Source organism: Engraulis encrasicolus, chromosome 16 (genome assembly GCF_034702125.1).
Source record: "Engraulis encrasicolus isolate BLACKSEA-1 chromosome 16, IST_EnEncr_1.0, whole genome shotgun sequence".
NCBI classification, from domain to species: domain Eukaryota; kingdom Metazoa; phylum Chordata; class Actinopteri; order Clupeiformes; family Engraulidae; genus Engraulis; species Engraulis encrasicolus.
The window spans coordinates 2049121-2068701 of NC_085872.1; the positions used below are offsets into that span (position 1 = coordinate 2049121).

Sequence of the window (19581 nt, forward strand, 5' to 3'; positions counted from 1 at the left end):
GTGACCTCGCGTTTCGCTGACGCCCTGCCTCCGTGCAGAAAACAATGTGTTTCCCCACTGTGTCAGCCTAGCCACAACAAATTTTGGAGGACTAGTCTTCATTCACCATCCCGTTTGCAAATGAGAAAATGACATATAAAATTGAGCTTTTGCGAGATATAAATGCATTTATCCGATAGAACTATGGAAATTGTTGTCTGTGGCGCCATCACGAGGCCACAAGGCAAGGAAGGACGGGAGTCAGGATATTGGAAGTTGTTCGTAGTAGTCGACGTCAGTCGACGTTCTGCGTCTAGGCGCCATAGCACCCAGTTCCTCTCCCCGGCTTTTTCCGCTGTTCAGTGTGAGAGAACCACGTTGCTTCCCAAGAGTTGGGTTTTTTTTATCCTCGGCCAGAAACTTTATTGATAGAACCACCTTGAGAAATCCAGAAGACTGTTTGTGGTAAGTTTTGGCCATATCATAACAGAACGTACAAGCACATCGTAAAATGAATGGACTTCAGAAATGAATGTTCATTACCATCCCGGTGTTGGAGTTAGCATGACGTGGTGGAGCTAGCGTTAGCTTACTCAAGGTAACCGCTCGTTAGTGCTCGTAAATTTGACAGTTGTTGAAGTGACATCAGAACTCCATGTTGTTAACCCCTTTGAATGAGTGGAATTGTGTGTTGTATTTCGGTTCCTATTATTTTTCATCATGCGAAGTCAGACTTGTTTATGTTAGCACTAGGCTTGTCACTTCCAGAATGTGACAGCATGTGAGGCGTGCTGGTTACCAGCCTGAACGTGATGCGTATGATGACGGCTTTGGTGTAGCTGCTAATGTTAATCTCCATTCTTATCTACTTCAGACAAGGTTTGGTTTCTCTTAGACTAGTTCCAAGTGTAATAACTACGTTCCCAATTGTTGACTCCCCAGTATACGTATGGCGTACGAATGAAGATTCCCAGATTCACGCTCCCATGTCATTACACTCCCATTTCATCTCGCTCCCACTAGCCAGACTAACGGTACCACCGCCATATTACGGAGCCAGTTATCTTGTTGATGTTAGTTTTTTGTTTCTAACCCTAACCTTAACCCTAACCCTAACCCTAACCTTAAACCTAACCCTAACCCTAAACCTAAACCTAAACCTAACCCTAAATTGCTTGTATGTGGCAGTATATGATAATACGTGAAATATAATCGGGTGGGGACCGCAAGTCCGGGAGTGATAGAAACACCGGGGACCGCACGTCCGGGAGCGAACTCCGTTGGGAGTCTCAGTCTGTATGCCCGAATGAATACGGTGGCTATTACTGCTAGCATAGTACAAATGCGCCGACATTCACCACGACCAAAACTACAACCCCCTTTCAGTTGTTACAAACTCTAGTGTGATGGTATGTGTCCTCAGTTGTTCACTAACAAACTATACTCCACTGTCATTCATGGACGATCATGTAGAATGCCTATAATGCCTAAGGCGAAGGAAAAAATCACCATCTAATGTTTGCCTGCTTGGCATCATTCAACAACGTAGTTATAGGATGATTTTGTTTAGTGTTACTGAAGGCAGCCCAACGCAGTTCAACCGTATGGTTGCCTAATCATTTGAAATGGACACGCCTGCTGGGTAAAAAAAACTAAATTCGACCAAAATGAATGGTTCCGAACCTGGTATTAAACTGTTGCGGATATTCAGAAACCCGTTTAATGTACGCATGCCTGTGTGTGTAATGCGACGTAAAGGGACAAGCCCGCATGGTCAGTGTAATTGGTCAAGTAATGTGTACCGTGGTAGGCCTATCCATCAACAATATGTTTGTTGTTCTCCGTCAAACAGCTGCTTCAACACTCCTTCCTGACTTAAATGGTGGCTTCAGCTTTTTCAGTCAGCAATTAATTTCTTGTCAAATATTTATGCTTACAGAGGTCCCAGTTCGGGCAACGGACCCTGCTCTGCCTTGTATTGAAAGGGGGCAGGCAGAATGTCGGAAAAACCGACTCGAATCGCAATCGTCAACCACGACAAGTGCAAGCCAAAGAAATGCAGACAAGAGTGCAAGAAAAGTTGCCCAGTTGTTCGAATGGGTAAGTCACTGTGATTTAACACGGATGTTTCATGGACCATGCATAATTGTGATTTCACCAAGAACATGAAACATACCATTTACTTTGTTTTTTATTTTCCTCAGGTAAACTATGCATAGAAGTGACCAGTCAGTCTAAAATTGTGTGGATATCGGAATCCCTCTGCATTGGATGTGGTATTTGCATCAAGGTAAAACAAAAATCCTGTGCCTCTCCCCACTGGCTGTCTGTATGATATGAACACTGTAGGTCAGGGTCTGGCAACGTTTGTGACATCGAGCCTCACTTTGAAATTCTCTTATCAATAACCGTGCCCGCCCTTGCGGGGGGGGGGGGGGGGGGGAGCCCAGGAGTGCAGCGATTTCATGTGCACATCACTGTATAATGCCGCATTTTTCCGCTTTTAGAATAAATCACTGCATATGCTGCTTAAAATGCTGTGATACTACAGCAGGGATAGTAATACTGCCATCTATCACTGTGCGATCTGGTTCTTGTTTGTGATTGGCTGATTGGACGTTCCAAGCCATAGAGCTCATAAGCGGACATGGCGTATTCCCGCGTTCACAGGACCATACCAGACTATCTAGCAGCATGGTGCCGACTCCGAGTACATATCTTCTGATCCCAGTCGTTATATGCACTAGGTTACATATATGCTGTTTTAGGAACTAAATGTAGATGATTCATGCAAGAATATCGGTATTTTGTACAGGGGTCTTCATAAAGGTTGTAAAAAAAAAAACATCCAGCTAAATTGTTAAGTATTTGGTACTAAAAATGCTATTGAAATATCAAAAACAACATATGTGAAGCCTGTGACACAATTCAAACGGGTCAAAGTATAATTTTAGTATCGCCTTTGAATTACATCCTAAAATTGCTAAAATCTTCCTCCTGATGTCCCATGGATGCGGAAGGATATGACTTCGCTTATGAGCTCTATTTTATGCTCTATGTGATGAATGCTTGCACTGCCCAGCTGTGTTGCTGCGGTAACACACCACTTACTCAACTGAACGACGCAAGACGAATTAAGTGTTATTACAATGGTAATAGTAATGCTATGACAAATTCTTACATTTGCCTTGTTATTGATTTCAGAAATGTCCATTTGGGGCCTTGTCTATTGTTAACCTGCCAAGCAATCTGGAGAAAGAGACCACTCACAGATACTGTGCCAATTCCTTTAAATTGCATCGGTAAGTCGCCATTATCCATAACAAAGCAAATTCTTTGTTCTTGTTAATATATGATTAGCTTCATGTATACTGTGGTCCATCAACTCTGGGGAAAAGCATCGTAATGTCTGTTGAAAAGTGTCTGTTACAGTGGGCGCTGTGGCGTAGCGCGCTAAGCCTCCCACATTTGGGCATGCCCACCCACGGGGACCCCTGTTCGAGTCCAACCGTGGTCATTTCCCGATCCTCCCCTGTCTCTCTGTCCCATTCGCTTCCTGTCACCATCTTCGACTGTCCTGTCAAATAAAGGCATAAAAGCCCCTAAAAAATATTTTTAAGAAAAGAACAGGAATGTTCATGTCACGAACTGGGGGTCGATCAAACTGCACTGACGTATAATTATGACACCAGCGCAACAATGGCAGCGCATAGCGCTATTATAGATTTTAAAAATTGAAAACATTTTTCAGTAAATGAATAGGGATGAATTGAATATATGATGTTTGCAAAACTGCATTTCGCTCTATGTGTTCAGTATATTCACATCGAGTGCAGATGACACTGCAACACGGAGGGCTTTACTTGGTCATTTCAGTGCAGGAAAAAGTCAAAGCATGAGAAGCCAGAGTAGCCACGCTGGTTTGTTGAGGGAAGTGGGCGTGTGGGTTTCCCAATGAGGTTCTGTGGTGTTTGCACTGCGGAGCAATGGTCTGCCTGTGCCTCAACTGTTTTTCTGCACTGGAAAATAGTCCCCAAACGGCATAGTACAGCAGTCACTAATTCACCCACGCAGAGAAATAGTTTTTGTTGGCATTTGTTTGTTGAAGACATGAAACATTTATAAATTACATTTTGTGACTATGTGGAACGGTTTCTCTAAATCATTTGTTGGTTAGCATTAGGTTTAAATAATTTTCCCGGAAATTACATGGATCAAGAAATGTGGTACTGACTTTGTCCTTCAGGTGGCATAGATTATCAAATCTCTGTAGCAATCTTCTCTTCTATTTAGAAGGGATGTTGTATACATAAGTCCTGGGCGCTCAGAATTGCAATTTTGTCATCTAATGCCTGGTTGAACCTCACTTATAAGTAACTGAACTGTGTGTGTGCGCGTGCGTGCGTGCGTGCGTGCGCGCGCGCACGTGTGTGTGTGTGCAATGCATGCCTAATATGCCTATTTATTCTCATCTTAACAACCTTCATTTTATGGCAGAGGAATATCAATAGAGTGTGTGGTTGCGTTGTACCAAGAGAACAGCCATATTTGATCGCTCATTTATTAACAGAAATCTATGTTTGTGTGGGTACACAGTATATAAATGTTTGTATGTGTATAATAAGTGCATTTGTTGGCAGTTTTTGCAAGTTAACTAATGTGACTACTAACAAACTGGTAAAAAAAAAATTACCTCCTTGATGGATGTAATGAAGACAGCTAGACAGCATAGGATAATCCTTTGCAAATGTTGACCATCTCTTCTTCTTTTTGTTATTTCTACAACATTCTTTTGGAACAGATTGCCTATTCCCCGACCAGGTGAAGTCTTGGGACTGGTCGGCACAAATGGTATCGGGAAGTCAACTGCGCTCAAGATTCTTGCTGGGAAACAGAAACCAAACCTGGGAAAATACGATGTAAGGGCAAAGACACTTGGTTTACCTGGTCTTTTTTTCAGGCCATTGTATAATGAGTTTTTTTATTTTAATTTTATTATTATTATTATTTATAAAGGTGCACTGTGTAATATTTGTAGTAGTTTTTACAGAATTCATGCTGCCCATTCACAAATGTTTCCTTTTTCAGGAACTCTTACCATCATCATCAAATTCAAAATTTTCATTATCACTGGGAAAATTGCACTTTTCATTCTTGAAAAGCGGGACCTTCTCCATTGTCTCCAAATTTTGAATGTTCAGAAATATAAATTTTAGCTGCAAATCTGTACTTTGGTTACCTACTACTAGTAAATATTAGTTAATTATTTAGTAAATATTTATGAAAAGATCAAATTTGGCAATGGGTGCCGTTTCAATGAGCAGCACAGTTGCAATATGTACCTTGGCCACCACCATACACAGTGCACATTTAAGTTACCATAGCCTTATGGGTAAGAATGGTATTTTCCCCCAGGCACCACCAGATTGGCAAGAAATCCTTACATATTTCAGAGGATCTGAGCTTCAGAATTACTTCACCAAGATCCTGGAGGATGACCTCAAGGCTATTGTGAAGCCCCAATACGTGGACCAGATTCCGAAGACTGTCAAGGTCAGTGGAGACCCATCACATTAGACTTGTGCGGATGTACAATGTCATCATAATCCAGTAGGATCTGATGAGTTATGTCTGTTACTGATTTTTTTTTAGAGTGTGGCAGTTGCAAAACAGACAAACTCATAGGTGGATGTTCATAAGCTTAGCTGGTACAAGAAATGTATGTGTTTTTGGCTAGAATTGCATACCCAATTTCTAAGGACTACATTTTACTGTCACCTCACAATTGTGTTATTGGAATGATATTTCCATAGATATCCCCAAAATATACAGAATATCAGTGGGGAATGTATCTAGAGGTTTGATGATATGGAATATAGTTTGCCGATAAGGACATGCTACTACCAGAGAAATATTGAATTGAAATCTCATACTTGTATAAAAAAAATTGAAGGTCAATTGTGATATGATGTGCAATCTCTACAAGTGTCCTTTTGGCCTCTCCTAAAGGTGTACAGGGATTGAAGTGTTTCGGCCCAAGGTTGGAACTCAGGCTTACCGCGATTGACTGTGGGGGAAAAAATTGAACAAAAAAATGAAAAAAGAGGACCAAAAGTAAATCAAGGCTCTGAGGCTAACGTTATTAGCCAATCAGAAGAAGAATGGGGCAGGTCTTAGGAAAGCGTGCTTGTCTTGTTTCTTGCAAGTTGGCAAAGAGTGATACACTACAAGGCGCCTTGAGTAGCTTACATAAGCAGAGAGATGTTTAAATATACCTAAATTCAAACATGCTTGGGATGGGGGATGCCGTAGTTGACAAAGGCATAAAAAGAAATGAAACTGAACATGGTGTGAGAGAGGGAGATGTGACTTGTGGAGAAATGGCTTGTGTTTCGTGGACCCGTCTCAGATAAGGCATGATTAAAAACAAGCAAGATGTTAAAAACAGACTGTAGGGATAACAGGTTGATCATCTGATGTCAAACAACAACATAAATACAGTGTTGCTATCAACATGCTAAAGCGGGAATACTGGCGGACTACACCAGCAAGATCTGTATGGAATGCCACACATAAAGCTTTTTTTCTCGCGTAGGCGTCTGTCTGTGTCTGTGTGTCTGTTTGTGTGCATGAGCCACAAGCATACTTATAGCATTTAAACATCTTTTCATTCTGTGGTTTGGGTTCTTTTCATTTCTAGGGGAGTGTTGGTGCTATTCTAAGCAGGAAGGATGACACCAAAACAGAAGACATAGTCTGTCGGCAGCTTGGTATGTTTGAAATTAATGCTTTGGTTATCAATTAGTTGAATGTGCGTAATAAATAGGGCTTCAACAAGTAATTGAGTGAATTGATAGCTAGAATAAATGGCAACTAATAGATGGTCGATTGGCATTTTATTTTCAAGTCAAGAGGGAAGGCAAGGCAACTGTGAAATGGTTCACTGAAAGGGGCACAGCTTTTTTTGGTATATATTTTTAAATATATATCTGGATATATATTTTGTTACATAATTCCATGTATGATGATGAGATTTTTTTTTCTCATATCACCCAGCCCTACTGTTTGGTTTGTAAATTGCTGGATATGCAGGATCTGCTTAGTGGTCTATGAGTCAAAGCTATAAAGAACTGATTAGTTGAAGCCCTATTAAATATTTCATGAATCTACCAAGTCTGGCTTGATTAACGTTTCCCAGCATCTTGACAGTAGATGTGTGGATGTTTCAGATCTGACTCATCTCAGGGAACGGAATGTGGAGGATTTATCTGGAGGGGAGCTGCAGCGCTTTGCTTGTGCTGTGGTGTGCATCCAGAGTGCAGATATGTGAGTAGCGGCGACATACTCAAACTGAATGTTTATGACCAATTACTTGTAAATGTGTAGCATTTCAGCAATCACCAGTAACGTATTAAATAAGATTGTGTAATTCAGTGACTCTATGGTTACAGATCTTTTCCAAAAAAAATTGAATATTAGGGAAAACTGTATTTATTTACATAGTTCCATCAAAATAAGGATTATATGTTAATTGTTACATGTTCTTCTTGGCTTCCAAAACCATGAAAATTATTATTTGGATTATATGAAATAAATCAAAACATGGTGTTTTAAAAATGACAAGTCAACTAGTACAGAGCCGCAAGGCCCTAAAAAAAGAACTGGGATATTTTGCATACTTCCCTGTGCCTATAGCCTTCCTAATGTGCGGACCTGCGTATAAGGCGCAAATACTATTTAAAAAATAATAACTGCTCTCATACAGTTATCGCCTTAGCTCAACTCCGTAAATGAAAAGCCATTCAATTCTTGCTAACACAGGGCATGCAGATCAGTTATCTCTATGTGAGACTTTGTCCGTCCGTTGGTCCGTCCGTCCGATGCATTTTCCTGATCATTGAAAACTGCTTCAAAATGATAATAAACAACTGAAATGATTCCCTATGAACATTTTTGCTATTCTTGAATTCTTGGGATCATATCTGTCCATTTGACTGTCCATGAGTCCGTTTGGACGCATTGTTGTCCGCTTGTCAGACTTGTTTAACCTGTTCCCAACCACATGTTCCCAAAACACAGGGTTGTAATCTACAGCGTGCTCAATGAGCTGCTCCAAAAATGTAGGCTATAGTCTTTGAAGCTGTGTAGAGTTGTTTTGGCTGTAGCTACCAAAGAGGTCATTTAGCAAAACCACAATGATGCCTCCTGGTGCCTGGTCTTTTCAAGACATATACAAGAAATTATTTTAATAATAACAACAATAATAGTGTTATTATCATCAGTGCTATTTTTTATTATTGTTATTATTGTTATTTGAAGGAATTTGAAAAATCGTGGTTGAAATCCAAACAGTAATCTCTGTCAAATATTGCGATTCAATTTTTTCTTAATCTTTCAGCCCTAGCTAACAGTTGTGTTTTGGCGGTATAGATGAGCAATAACATGTTTTGGGCACTAGATGGGAGTGTTTGTTTACTAAATGCAGAGCCGTATTGATGACCATAGTTTAATAATTAGAACAACGGTAGCTGGTAAAAATCTATAAATCTACACAACAGACCATTAGTGGCAATGACCAGTGGTTTAAAGAAAAACATTAACCAAAAACTGTTTCTTATTTGTTACTGAGGTAATTTTTTAAATTGTGTGTGTTTTTGTGTGTTTCAGTTTTATGTTCGATGAGCCTTCCAGTTATCTGGATGTGAAGCAGCGTTTAAAAGCTGCCATCACCATTCGCTCCCTCATTTCTCCGGACAGGTGAGACTGTTTGTCTTCTTTTTGCCTGCATTGAATGTATTACACTTGCACCATTTTCTGTAAGCCATCAGAGTAAAATAATGTGCTTTATTGGCATAATGACTGTCTTCCAGGTACATCATTGTAGTGGAGCATGACCTGAGTGTGCTAGACTACCTGTCCGACTTCATCTGCTGCCTTTATGGTGTGCCTAGTGCATATGGAGTTGTGACCATGCCTTTCAGTGTCAGGGAAGGTAAGACAGTCTTGCATTTATTATGGCTATTTGGCCTTTTCAATATGGTTTAATAATGACTTATTGTGATGACTAAAATGTCGGCATCGGCGCCTCTTCTGTGAAGGGTGTTCCACTTGGTGTGTCAACTTGAAATGGCTAGAACTACTAAAGACTGAAAAGGATTAATATTAAGTCTGGCCCCGATCAATGAGACTTCGGAAGATTGTTGACGGGAACAACCTGTTGCTTTTCAGACCGTATCTGTGCCTATAGGCCAACGCTCTGACCAAAACCCCACCGATTGCATCCAAAGATTCAAAGCAAATTTCCTGCTTTGTGATTGGTCCGCTAGTTTCAGGGTCCGATGCTAGACCCACTCGTAGGCGAAAAATAATTGTGAGGCTAGTTTACTAGGCTACATTTTTTTTGTATTTTTTTTTTAACACATTATGCTACCCATTCAAAAATGTCGTCTTTTTCATGAATATTTCATACCACCATCAATTTTTGTATTCATCATAGCATGAAAATGTACACTTTCCATATATGAATAGGTGGAACCTCGGCATGCATTTTGCGTTCCAGTCAAAGACCTCTTTGACTGCAAAACCTACTCTGGTCAGACCAGTACATGTTAGTTACTTTGCTTTAAGATGCACTGTGTAAGATTTTTTGTTGTTTATTCCTAGAATTCATGCTACCCATTCACTAATGTTACATTTTTCATGAATACTTACCACCACCATCAAATTTTAAGTATTCATTATGACTGGGAAGGGGGATCCTCTCCATGGTCTGCCATTTTGCATTTCAAGAACTAGACCTTTTTAGCTGCAAAAATGACTGTACTTGGCCCATACTAGAAAATATTAGTTTATTACTTACTAAACTTTCAAGAAAATATTACATTTGGCAGTAGGCAGCCCAGTTTCAATGAGCTGCATAGTTGCAGTACCCTTTTTGACTGTTTCCTGCACAGTGCACCTTTAATGCATGATGCTGATTAAATAGATCACATCTCTGAATGGACATCATACATTTTGGAAATAAACTTCTAAAATGATACACGGTTGTGATGGAGTGACCATCAGAAGGGTTGTGGGAGTGTTCTGACTAGGGATGTGCACGAATGTTCGAATATTCGTTATTCTTTCGAATTTAGAATAGTCCTGTCGAATAAAAAAAAATCAAGCCAGTCTCAAAATCCACATTGACATTCATAAAATGCAGACCCCACATTAAAAAAAATCTGTGTTGGCCTCCCTTGCTTTGTTAAGTGACAAATGAAAACTACTGCAGGGTTTCATTAAATTAACCTACTAAATGCACGTAAGGCGAGTGTGTCTGAAAGCGCCCCGCCACCCTGCCGACACGCACACTGTTTACAGCCAGGGAGAAGCCACGCATTTTGTGCATTTCAGGAATGGGCATTGGGCATTTATCAATAAATTGTTGGCACTGTAAATCTGCAATTGGTGATGGTTTTGTAAACATGGACCGTCATCTGCAACTATTCGGGAATAATGTCGCATCAATTTGCGTCTGATTTGGCCAGCGTAAACTTTTGCAAGGTGAGCTACCCTTGTAGCTGTATATGTCAGTGTCGACAATGGCAGGTTATTTCAATATCTCTAACGGTAATAATAATGAGCTAACAAACGTAGTAAACATGATGCTCTTAGCTGAGGCGATTTTATCTGGCTCACTAGCCTACATGAACTATAATCTGCAACTATTTGGGGGTTATTTCATATGAAGTTGGGCTAAGTAATGTTCGTTAATGTTCTTCAGTGGGGTTTATTTTATATTGATGATTCCCCTTGCCGTGCTACGAGAATGGAAGGAGGGGAAGGGAATGAGAAATATTTCACGTCACGGAGGCCGGTCGCCACCTCTATCACACAGATTCCCTCTTCCAGTGAACATGCTGCTGGACGTTCAGAGGTGTAGCCAGCCTACGCTCTACACAGCATTGTCTAGCGATTGCTCCCATCTCTTACGTTGTATGTTTTCAAAGGATGACGGTGGGAGTCCTTAAAGGGACACTGTGTGAGATTTTTAGTTTTTTATTTCCAGGATTCATGCTACCCATTCACTAATGTTACCTTTTTCATGAATATTAATTACCACCACCATGAAATTGCAATTTTCATACATGAAAAGGGGGATCTTCTCCATGGTCCGCCATTTTGAATTTCTAGAAATAGCCATTTTTAGCTGCAAAAATTACTGTACTTAGGCCATTCTAGAAAATATTAGTTTATTACTTAATTAGTACACTATCATGAAAAGGTCAAATTTGGCAATAGGCGACACAGTTTCAATGAGCAGCATAGTTGCAGTACCTTTTTTGACTATTTCCTGCACAGTGTCCCTTTTAAGTCAGCAAACGCACATCTTTTTTTTTTTCGATTTTCAAATAATATTCGAATAGTGGCCATCGAATTTCGAATAGTGTTTTTGCCAGAAATACACATCCCTAGCTCTGACTGTCACGCCAATGAGCCTGACTCTTTGGTGTAGAGGTCAGAGCCCCAGTTTACTACCCCAGACGGTTCGGGTTCGAATCCCAGCTGGGCAACTCTACTCCCCTTCGCTACAAAGGGACCTAAGCTCATAAAGCTCTTAATGCCCTACATTCATTGTTGTTTACCATGATCACAACTCAACTAGAGAGTACTACCTCTTCAGCACATACTGCAGCATTTCCCTCAGAATTGTATCTGTCTCTGATGGGGCCAACCCCCACCCACCTTGACTAATGATTGTTTTCTGGGAATCACTGTCTACTCTGTTCGAATGTCTGAACTTCAACGTCATTTTGGTGTAAGCTGATCATTTAAGGAGTCTGTTCCTGTATATTTAGAAGTTCTGTTTTAATTGTATTATTATTATTAGTAGTAGTAGTTGTAGTCGCACTCTAGAACTCCAACTCAACTGAAGTTTTCCAAGTTTTTCTAAGATCACTTTTTGTGAATCAGTGTCAAGGCCGAGATGTCTTCTGTGTTTCGTCAGGTATCAACATCTTTTTGGATGGCTATGTTCCCACTGAGAACCTTCGCTTCCGAGAGACCTCACTGGTTTTCAAAGTTGCCGAGACTGCAAATGAGGAGGAGATTAAGAAGATGTGCCGCTACCAGTACCCCAACATGAAAAAGGCCATGGGTGACTTTGAGCTGGCCATTGTGGAAGGGGAGTTCACGGACTCTGAGATCATGGTCATGCTTGGAGAGAATGGTGAGCTTGGAGTCTGAACAACACTAGTTGGTGTACACTTTAAAATCACACAGTATTTTTTGCGCTATAAGACTCACTTTCGCTGAAAGTCCATTTCTATTTTCCTACATAGTGTGTACAGCATATACAGTTGAGGACGATATTATTAGCCCCCCTCCTGAAATTAGACATCTCTCTTGATTTCTCAGTGAGAAGGACCATTATGAACTGTTATTTTGGAAACAAATACACTTATGGAGATCATGTCCAATGAGTTGAATTTGGATTTTTCCATTTCCACAATGAGTTTAAACAAAAAAGGGTAAAAATGGCAAGGACAAAATGATTAGCCCCCTTATCATTAATAGTCAATAGAGTGCCATTTATGAACCAAAACTGACATCAGGCACTTTGATTAGTTGATAACTATGTTGGCACATGCCCTACCAGGGATTTTGGCCCATTTTTTTCATTGCAAATAGTTAACCTGGTCCAAATTTCATGGATGTCGGATGGTTTCATGGATGGTTTTCAGCACTCCTCAAAGACTATCTAAAGGATTGAGATCTGAACCACCACATGATCATGGTTTTAGAAACCTTGAACATTTGAACAATTTTGGATGACATTTTTGGGTTATTATCTTATTGAAAGATCCAGTGAAGATCTTAGCTTCTTCTATGAGCATATTGTTGTATGGTCACCTTCCACATGCTATCATAATCTTCTGTTTTTATGGTGCCGTACACCCAAACAAGGTTTACTGTGGCTGAGGCTGCCACAGAAGGATGCTTCCACCACCATGTTTAATTGTGGAAACCATGTTATCAAGTTTTAAGGACTATCCCTTTCTTCACCTGACAGAAGCAGAATTCATGCATCAAAGCAGGTGCAATTGAATCTCATCAGATGAAAGCAGAGCCTTTCAAAACTCATTTTTGACTTTCAAAACTCATTTTTGACTTTCAAATGTTCCTAGGCAAAGCTCAATAACACTCTGATATGCACCACCTTTAGTAAAAGGGTTCTTCTGTGATGATGGCCCCAAAGCCCAATATGATGACAAGCCCTAACAGCTGTCTTTCTTGAAATAAAAACTCCAGGTGAGGCCAGGTCAATAACAATCATCTAGGCAGGTGTCCAATGCGTCTTTGGTCCAATGAGACTAAGCAGTTTCTACAGTTACATATAGTGGTGGGGGCATCAAGTTTTTAGTCTGTTATTCAGCCTCGGACACAAGGAGTCAGGGTCAGGATCTGGATTGCTGGGACCTCCAACAACATTGTAACCCAAAGTAAACATTTAAATTAGTTCAGAGGTTCTTCAAGGACACTAAAACCATGATACTGGAATGATCCGCTCAAAGTCCAGTCCTCAATCCCGCTGAGAGTGTGTGGCAAATGTCTATGCTCAGCATCCATGCAATTTGGACCAGCTAGAACACTTTGCAGTGAAGACATGGGCCAAAATCCTTAGTGGGGCATGTGCCAACCTAGGTAGCAACTGATCAAAGTGCCTGTTGTCAACTTTGGTTCATAAATGGTGTCATATTGACTATTCATGATCAGGGGGCTAATGATTTGGTCCTTGTCATTTTTGCCCTTTTTTGTGTAAACTCATTGTAACGATAGAAAAATGCAAATTCAACTCATTGGACATTATCTCTATCAGTGTATTTGTTTCCAGAAAAACAGAAACGGTTCTAATGGTCATTCTCACTGAGAAATGAAGAGAAATATCTAATTTCAGGAGGGAGGCTAATAATATCGTCCTCAACTGTATACACACAAAGCCACACTCTGGACATTGCGTTCACATACACTTCAACAATATCGTAGATAGACATTAGGCATAGAGGTAGACAGATGTGGTGTTTGTGAGGCAGAGATGGATTTGTTTTTCTTGGATTTCAGGCACCGGCAAGACCACATTTATCAGAATGCTTGCTGGAGGATTAAAGCCAGATGATGGAGGTGAGTGTCACAACCTGTAAGTTTATATTTCAGATTGTAATGAACAAAATAAATATTTTTGTTTATCAATGCTTGAAATCAGCAAGAAACTTGTACCTTTTTTTGAAGGTGAGGTGCCCATCTTGAATGTCAGTTACAAACCTCAGAAGATTAGCCCCAAATTCAAAGTAAGTATCATCACCTGTGGTATAAAGGGGTGTGTAACACATTTATTTGCACATGAGCATTTATCCTCGCAATGGTGATTTGACACCTCACTAGCCCTTTAGTTGGTCCTTTGTCACTGTTTTCCCAAAATGCTACAGTGACATACTGACACATTGAATGCCATACTGTGTTTGGAATTTTGGCGGTAGAGTACCAGCAATCTAGACAAATTTTTGGACATATTTTGAACAGCCATCAAATATTTTGTTAGACCTACAGACATATAACAGCATTACATAGGTAAGGTGAAAACTGCTTCTTTGTAGGCATCTTGAAGTTAGCCCCAGCTAAGCATGGGTTAGTTTATCTAAAATAGCCACTTTTGTACTAGAAATTGAGATATACCATCTTTTCTTACAAATGCACTGTTTGACTCTCTCTTTGACTGAGTTCAAATTGAGGAACTAATTGTGTTTTCACGCACAAGAAGCCCAGTTGCTTCCAAGTGATTTAAATTACAATGACGCCTGGATCAGTCCTATTTTTGTACAGCCATATCTTCTGAATATGTTATAGTCTCACCTGACGTTTGGCTTGTAAGAAAGTTAAGTCACCCAACGCTGATGCCGAAAGCACATCTGCGGTGTGATTTTTCTCTTCAATCTCTCATCTTTATCTCAACTATGTTCCTGGTTTGCATTTTGTGTGATGATGTTGAGATTGGGAATGGGTCGATGCCACCTAATGCATTAAAATGACAACAACCTGGCACGTTAGAGTTGGTTCTGCGCTACCTTTATGCTATATGAATGTTAGAATATGTTATTGGTTTCCAGGTGTTGTATAACCTAGTGTAAAACGATCGCTTTTCTGCTAAAACGGATGATATTTTTGTTTGTGTTTGCTTTTAGGGAAGTGTGCGCGCACTTATGCATGAGAAGATCAGGGATGCCTACATGCATCCTCAGTTTGTCACAGATGTCATGAAGCCAATGTTGATCGAGAGCATCATTGACCAGGATGTAAGTCACTATACTTCTCAATAACGCGTTTCAGACTTGGTAAATGTGCTGGTAACCATTTTATGATCAATTTGTAATAATTGAATTTGCAATTAATATTGATTTAGGCGTCAGATGCGTTTCAAGTCTGTTATTTTGCTGTAATGAATGAGATCAGTTGAGTGTGTGAATTAGGTTGAAAAAGTAGTTTTACAGTGCTTATGTTTCTGCTTGTAGGTTCAAAACCTGTCTGGAGGAGAGTTGCAGAGAGTAGCACTGGCTCTGTGTTTGGGCAAACCTGCAGACGTCTATCTGATTGATGAGCCGTCTGCATACCTGGACTCTGAGCAGCGTCTCATGGCTGCGAGAGTAATCAAAAGGTTTGTAGTTGAGTTAAAAAGCAGTTCTTTTGCACTTATTGACTACAAGCTAGTACTTACTAGTTTGTGGCAGCGCGCTAGACGCTGCGTCCCGGAGTAGATGTGCTTTATTCCAAACGCAATTTTGTTGTCAAATTTATTTGTCAATGACAATAAAAAGCTCTTGAATCTTTAATTACTTTTGATATTACCTTGCTTCTCTAGATTCATCCTCCATGCCAAGAAAACGGCTTTTGTTGTGGAACACGACTTTATCATGGCCACTTATCTTGCTGACCGAGTAATCGTTTTCGATGGAATTCCATCAAGAAGCACAGTTGCAAATACGTGAGTATCACAATAAACTGAGATCATATACTGTATCTAGCTATATAAGCAAAGGAATACCAGCAGAGATGCTAAAGGCACTACACACCAAATTCCAGATCATCTATCTAATAATTCTGTCGGTGTCTCTGTGACCCGCGTAACTTGGAAACTTGGAAGGTGAATTGGCAGTGGTACAGCGGATTGAAGCGCAAAGTTTAACGCCGTTTGGACATAAAATAGTGAAGATATGAACATTTCCATGGAATCAGCAGTGCACCCAACATTGAAGCCACTGGCAAGAACCTTACCTCTTTTGTGCCACGTCACAATACCAAAGACAGCAGTTTTGTTAAAACCAGAACGAAACTGCACAGGGTGTGATGACGTCACGTCCCAGTGTGTATAAAAGGTCCTGATGCACTGGTCATCTAATAGAAACGTCTGTGAACATTGCAAACCTCTGACGGCATAGGAATACCCGACGCTTTTTAGATATATGTTTGATTTCGCTATTCAGTTTACATGCGCTTAGTAACAACAGCATCAACCACTGACAGAAACGGGGAGACCTGGCGACACTACAGAGATTCCCTAGAAAAAGCTATCTATCTAGGCTGTATGTTTGATTTCGCTATTCAGTTTACTCGCATTTGACACATGAGAAATGTTTGTCTGTTCTATCTGCTCCACGCTCAACTCCCGCACCACACTTGCGGTGCCGGATAATCTGCAAATTGGAGGATGCAGGGCACCGCGGTTTGCAACAAAGTTTGTAAAGTCAGGGCCATTAAATGAAATACCGAAGATGTTAGTCAAACAAATTAATTGGCTTTTGCTGTTCTGCTCGATAACCTACACATACAGAAGCCAACATTCTTTTTTTCAAGTCGGCTGCATCACAAATCTACAAACGTCTGACCTGCTACACAAGAACCTCATGTGTTTAAAACTGAGTCAAATATGGCAGAGTTTCCCTGATGTTTTGAGGTTGCTTTGCTGCCTCTGGCACTGGACTGCTTGACCGTGTGCATGGAATTATGAAGTCTGAAGACTATCAACAAATTTTGCAGCATAGTGTAGGAGTCCACCCCTGAATCCCATAGAAAACCTATGGAGAGATCTCAAAACGGCGGTGTGGAGAACGCACCCAGGCTTCAAATCGCCTCAAGGATGGTCTAAAATTCCAGCAGGGCATTGTAGGAAACTCATTGATGGTTATCAGAAGTGGTTGTTCGCAGTTATTTTGTCTAAAGGTTGTGCTACCAAGTATTAGGCTGAGGGTGTCATACTTTTGTGTAAAATGGTCATTCATTTGACTTTTTTCATTATCTTTTGTGATTTTTCATTGCAAGACAAATAAATGAAGATATTAACAAATCATTTGTGATTACAATCATTTTCTGGAAGAAATTGAGTATTATCTGACAGAATTGAAGGGGTGCCAATACTTTTGGCCAGCACTGTAACATGTATTTTAAGGAGCACATTAGGACAGCGCAGGGAAGCCCCCAGTTTTTACATAGGCCTAAGTTACAAAGCACAACACGGGCAAATAGGCCCAGCGGGCTCTGCACTAGTTTAATGAAATTAATGTTTATCATATGGTGGGCATGGGGATCATAATTGTGATGTTTTGTCCTCGCAGGCCGCAGACCCTTCTGGCTGGCATGAACAAGTTCCTGTCTTTGCTGGAGATCACTTTCAGGAGAGACCCCAACAACTTTCGACCAAGGATTAACAAACTTAATTCCATTAAGGTATGGCCAACATTAAATTGAAATGTTTTTGCAGTTTGGCCACTGAACACTGTTGTGCCCCAAAACCTGGCTGGCCCTTTTGAACATTTTTGTAAATGCGTTTTTAAATGCCAATCATGATTGATCGATAAGGCCTAAAAATGGGCCTTAAAATGACCAAAAAGCAGAAAAGTGTATGGAAAGCAAACAAGCTAATTAAGTAACCCATGCAAGTCAATGGAAGTAGATTCTAATTACAGTGATTCCATAATCCATGCTGATTTTGTTACATTGCAAATAAGACTCCTTTTATCCATGTGTTGTGTAAAGAGGATGTGAAAATGTAAATGGTGGAAAATGGTCTGTTTTTAAAAATGTCCACATACATGTAAATGAGACAAAAGCCAAAGCTTTACAATCCTGCACTTTTGAGCATGTCTTACGCACTAGAAACATGCATGTGGTGATTTTGCTCTTACTTTTGAACCTGCTGGCTTATCACAACCTCCTTTCCTGTCTATTTCCCTTTTTTCCACATGTTTTTATACCCAAAGGATACGGAGCAGAAGAGGTCTGGAAACTACTTTTTCCTGGATGACTAGCTACATTTCCTTTGCGCATCAAATTGACCTGCCATGCTACGCATCCCTCTACAGTCATCAAGCAAATCATATACTGTTTGAAGAGAAGAGGGCACTTTGACCTGCTGCTCAGCTGTGGGCTCTAGAAGGGGGCACAGATCATTGAGTTGATGCTACTTCAGCCTTCACTTGTCCGCACTCAGCCAATGCCACTTCTTGAGGAGCACCAGCAAGAGGAAAATTGTTCTTATCTTTCTAATTTATCATATTGGTTTTTTTTTTTAAACAGGAGGTAATCCTCATGTCATTAAATGCTGGCCACTTTTTCCTTCTGCATGGCTGTCATGGAGTGTATTGTGAAAGAGCAGGTGTTTTTTGTACACCAGAGAGTTTGTAAGACTTCACTCATGTCTACTGGTGTACTATCAGTTCAGCACTCCTATATACCTGCCCTCACTAGTTTTAGCAAATCCTTTTAATCGGTCCAGTGGTCAGGGACATAAAATGCAAATCTCTAACCACCAAAGGGTGACCAAGTAATATTACCGCTTCTTTTTCACCACCAATGGACTGGCCTGACCTATTCACATTGATTGTGACCTTTCCAATTTACCCAATACAAGGAAAAAATATTAAAAATATTACGAATGAAGTGTTCATTATAGTACAGGGTGGGCTTTTTTATCATACAAAGTGGAGAACTCCAAACGGATCAATTAATTCAGTCACCATTGGCTTAGTTTGTATGAGTGTGTGTGTGTGTATGTGAGTATTTAGACCTGAGTGGTCTTTGTTAAAGGCGATCTCATTTCTTGAAGACTGAGGTGGAAATTGTATCTAAACAAGTGAAATAAATCCCATTTACACAGTCCTTTGAAATCTAGTGGTGCTTCTGCCTGGATCAATAATTTTCAGCAAATCTATTGCAGAAATGTGCAGCTTGGGTATTCTATTACCTATTTTTCTGTGTTCCCAGTTGAGGTCAATTGTATTCTGTTGTCAAAAGCACAAACATAAAATGGCTTTATGCAACGCTTTATATCTTTTCAAATTCAAATACTGTATTAAGCGTGAAACGTGTGAAAGCCCAACTGGTAGTCTCCAACTCCCATTCTCAGAACACTGCATTCTACTCACAACTAAATTGCATTTAAACCTCAGGGGGCTCTCTCAATGGCACCCCAAGTGACATTGAGAGAGCCTGACATTAAGGTTTTGCTCACTTCTTGCTCACCGGCCACAGTGGCTAGTGGTTTTCTGGAGTCACTAGCCATTCAACCTTTCT

At 40.3% G+C, this 19581-nt stretch overlaps 1 protein-coding gene across 1 annotated transcript; it reads left to right on the forward strand.

Moving 5' to 3' along the window:
* The first annotated feature begins 272 nt into the window (after positions 1-272).
* LOC134464919 (ATP-binding cassette sub-family E member 1) lies at positions 273-19167 on the forward strand. The gene is made up of 18 exons (XM_063218243.1): positions 273-444; positions 1919-2079; positions 2184-2269; positions 3184-3281; positions 4781-4898; positions 5395-5532; positions 6680-6749; positions 7209-7305; positions 8647-8736; positions 8850-8971; positions 11969-12190; positions 14083-14142; positions 14251-14309; positions 15201-15311; positions 15528-15670; positions 15875-15997; positions 17625-17736; positions 18270-19167. Exons 2-18 carry the CDS (start codon positions 1977-1979, stop codon positions 18315-18317), a joined length of 1800 nt encoding a protein of 599 aa, XP_063074313.1. The 5' UTR covers positions 273-444; positions 1919-1976; the 3' UTR covers positions 18318-19167.
* Positions 19168-19581: the final 414 nt, after the last annotated feature.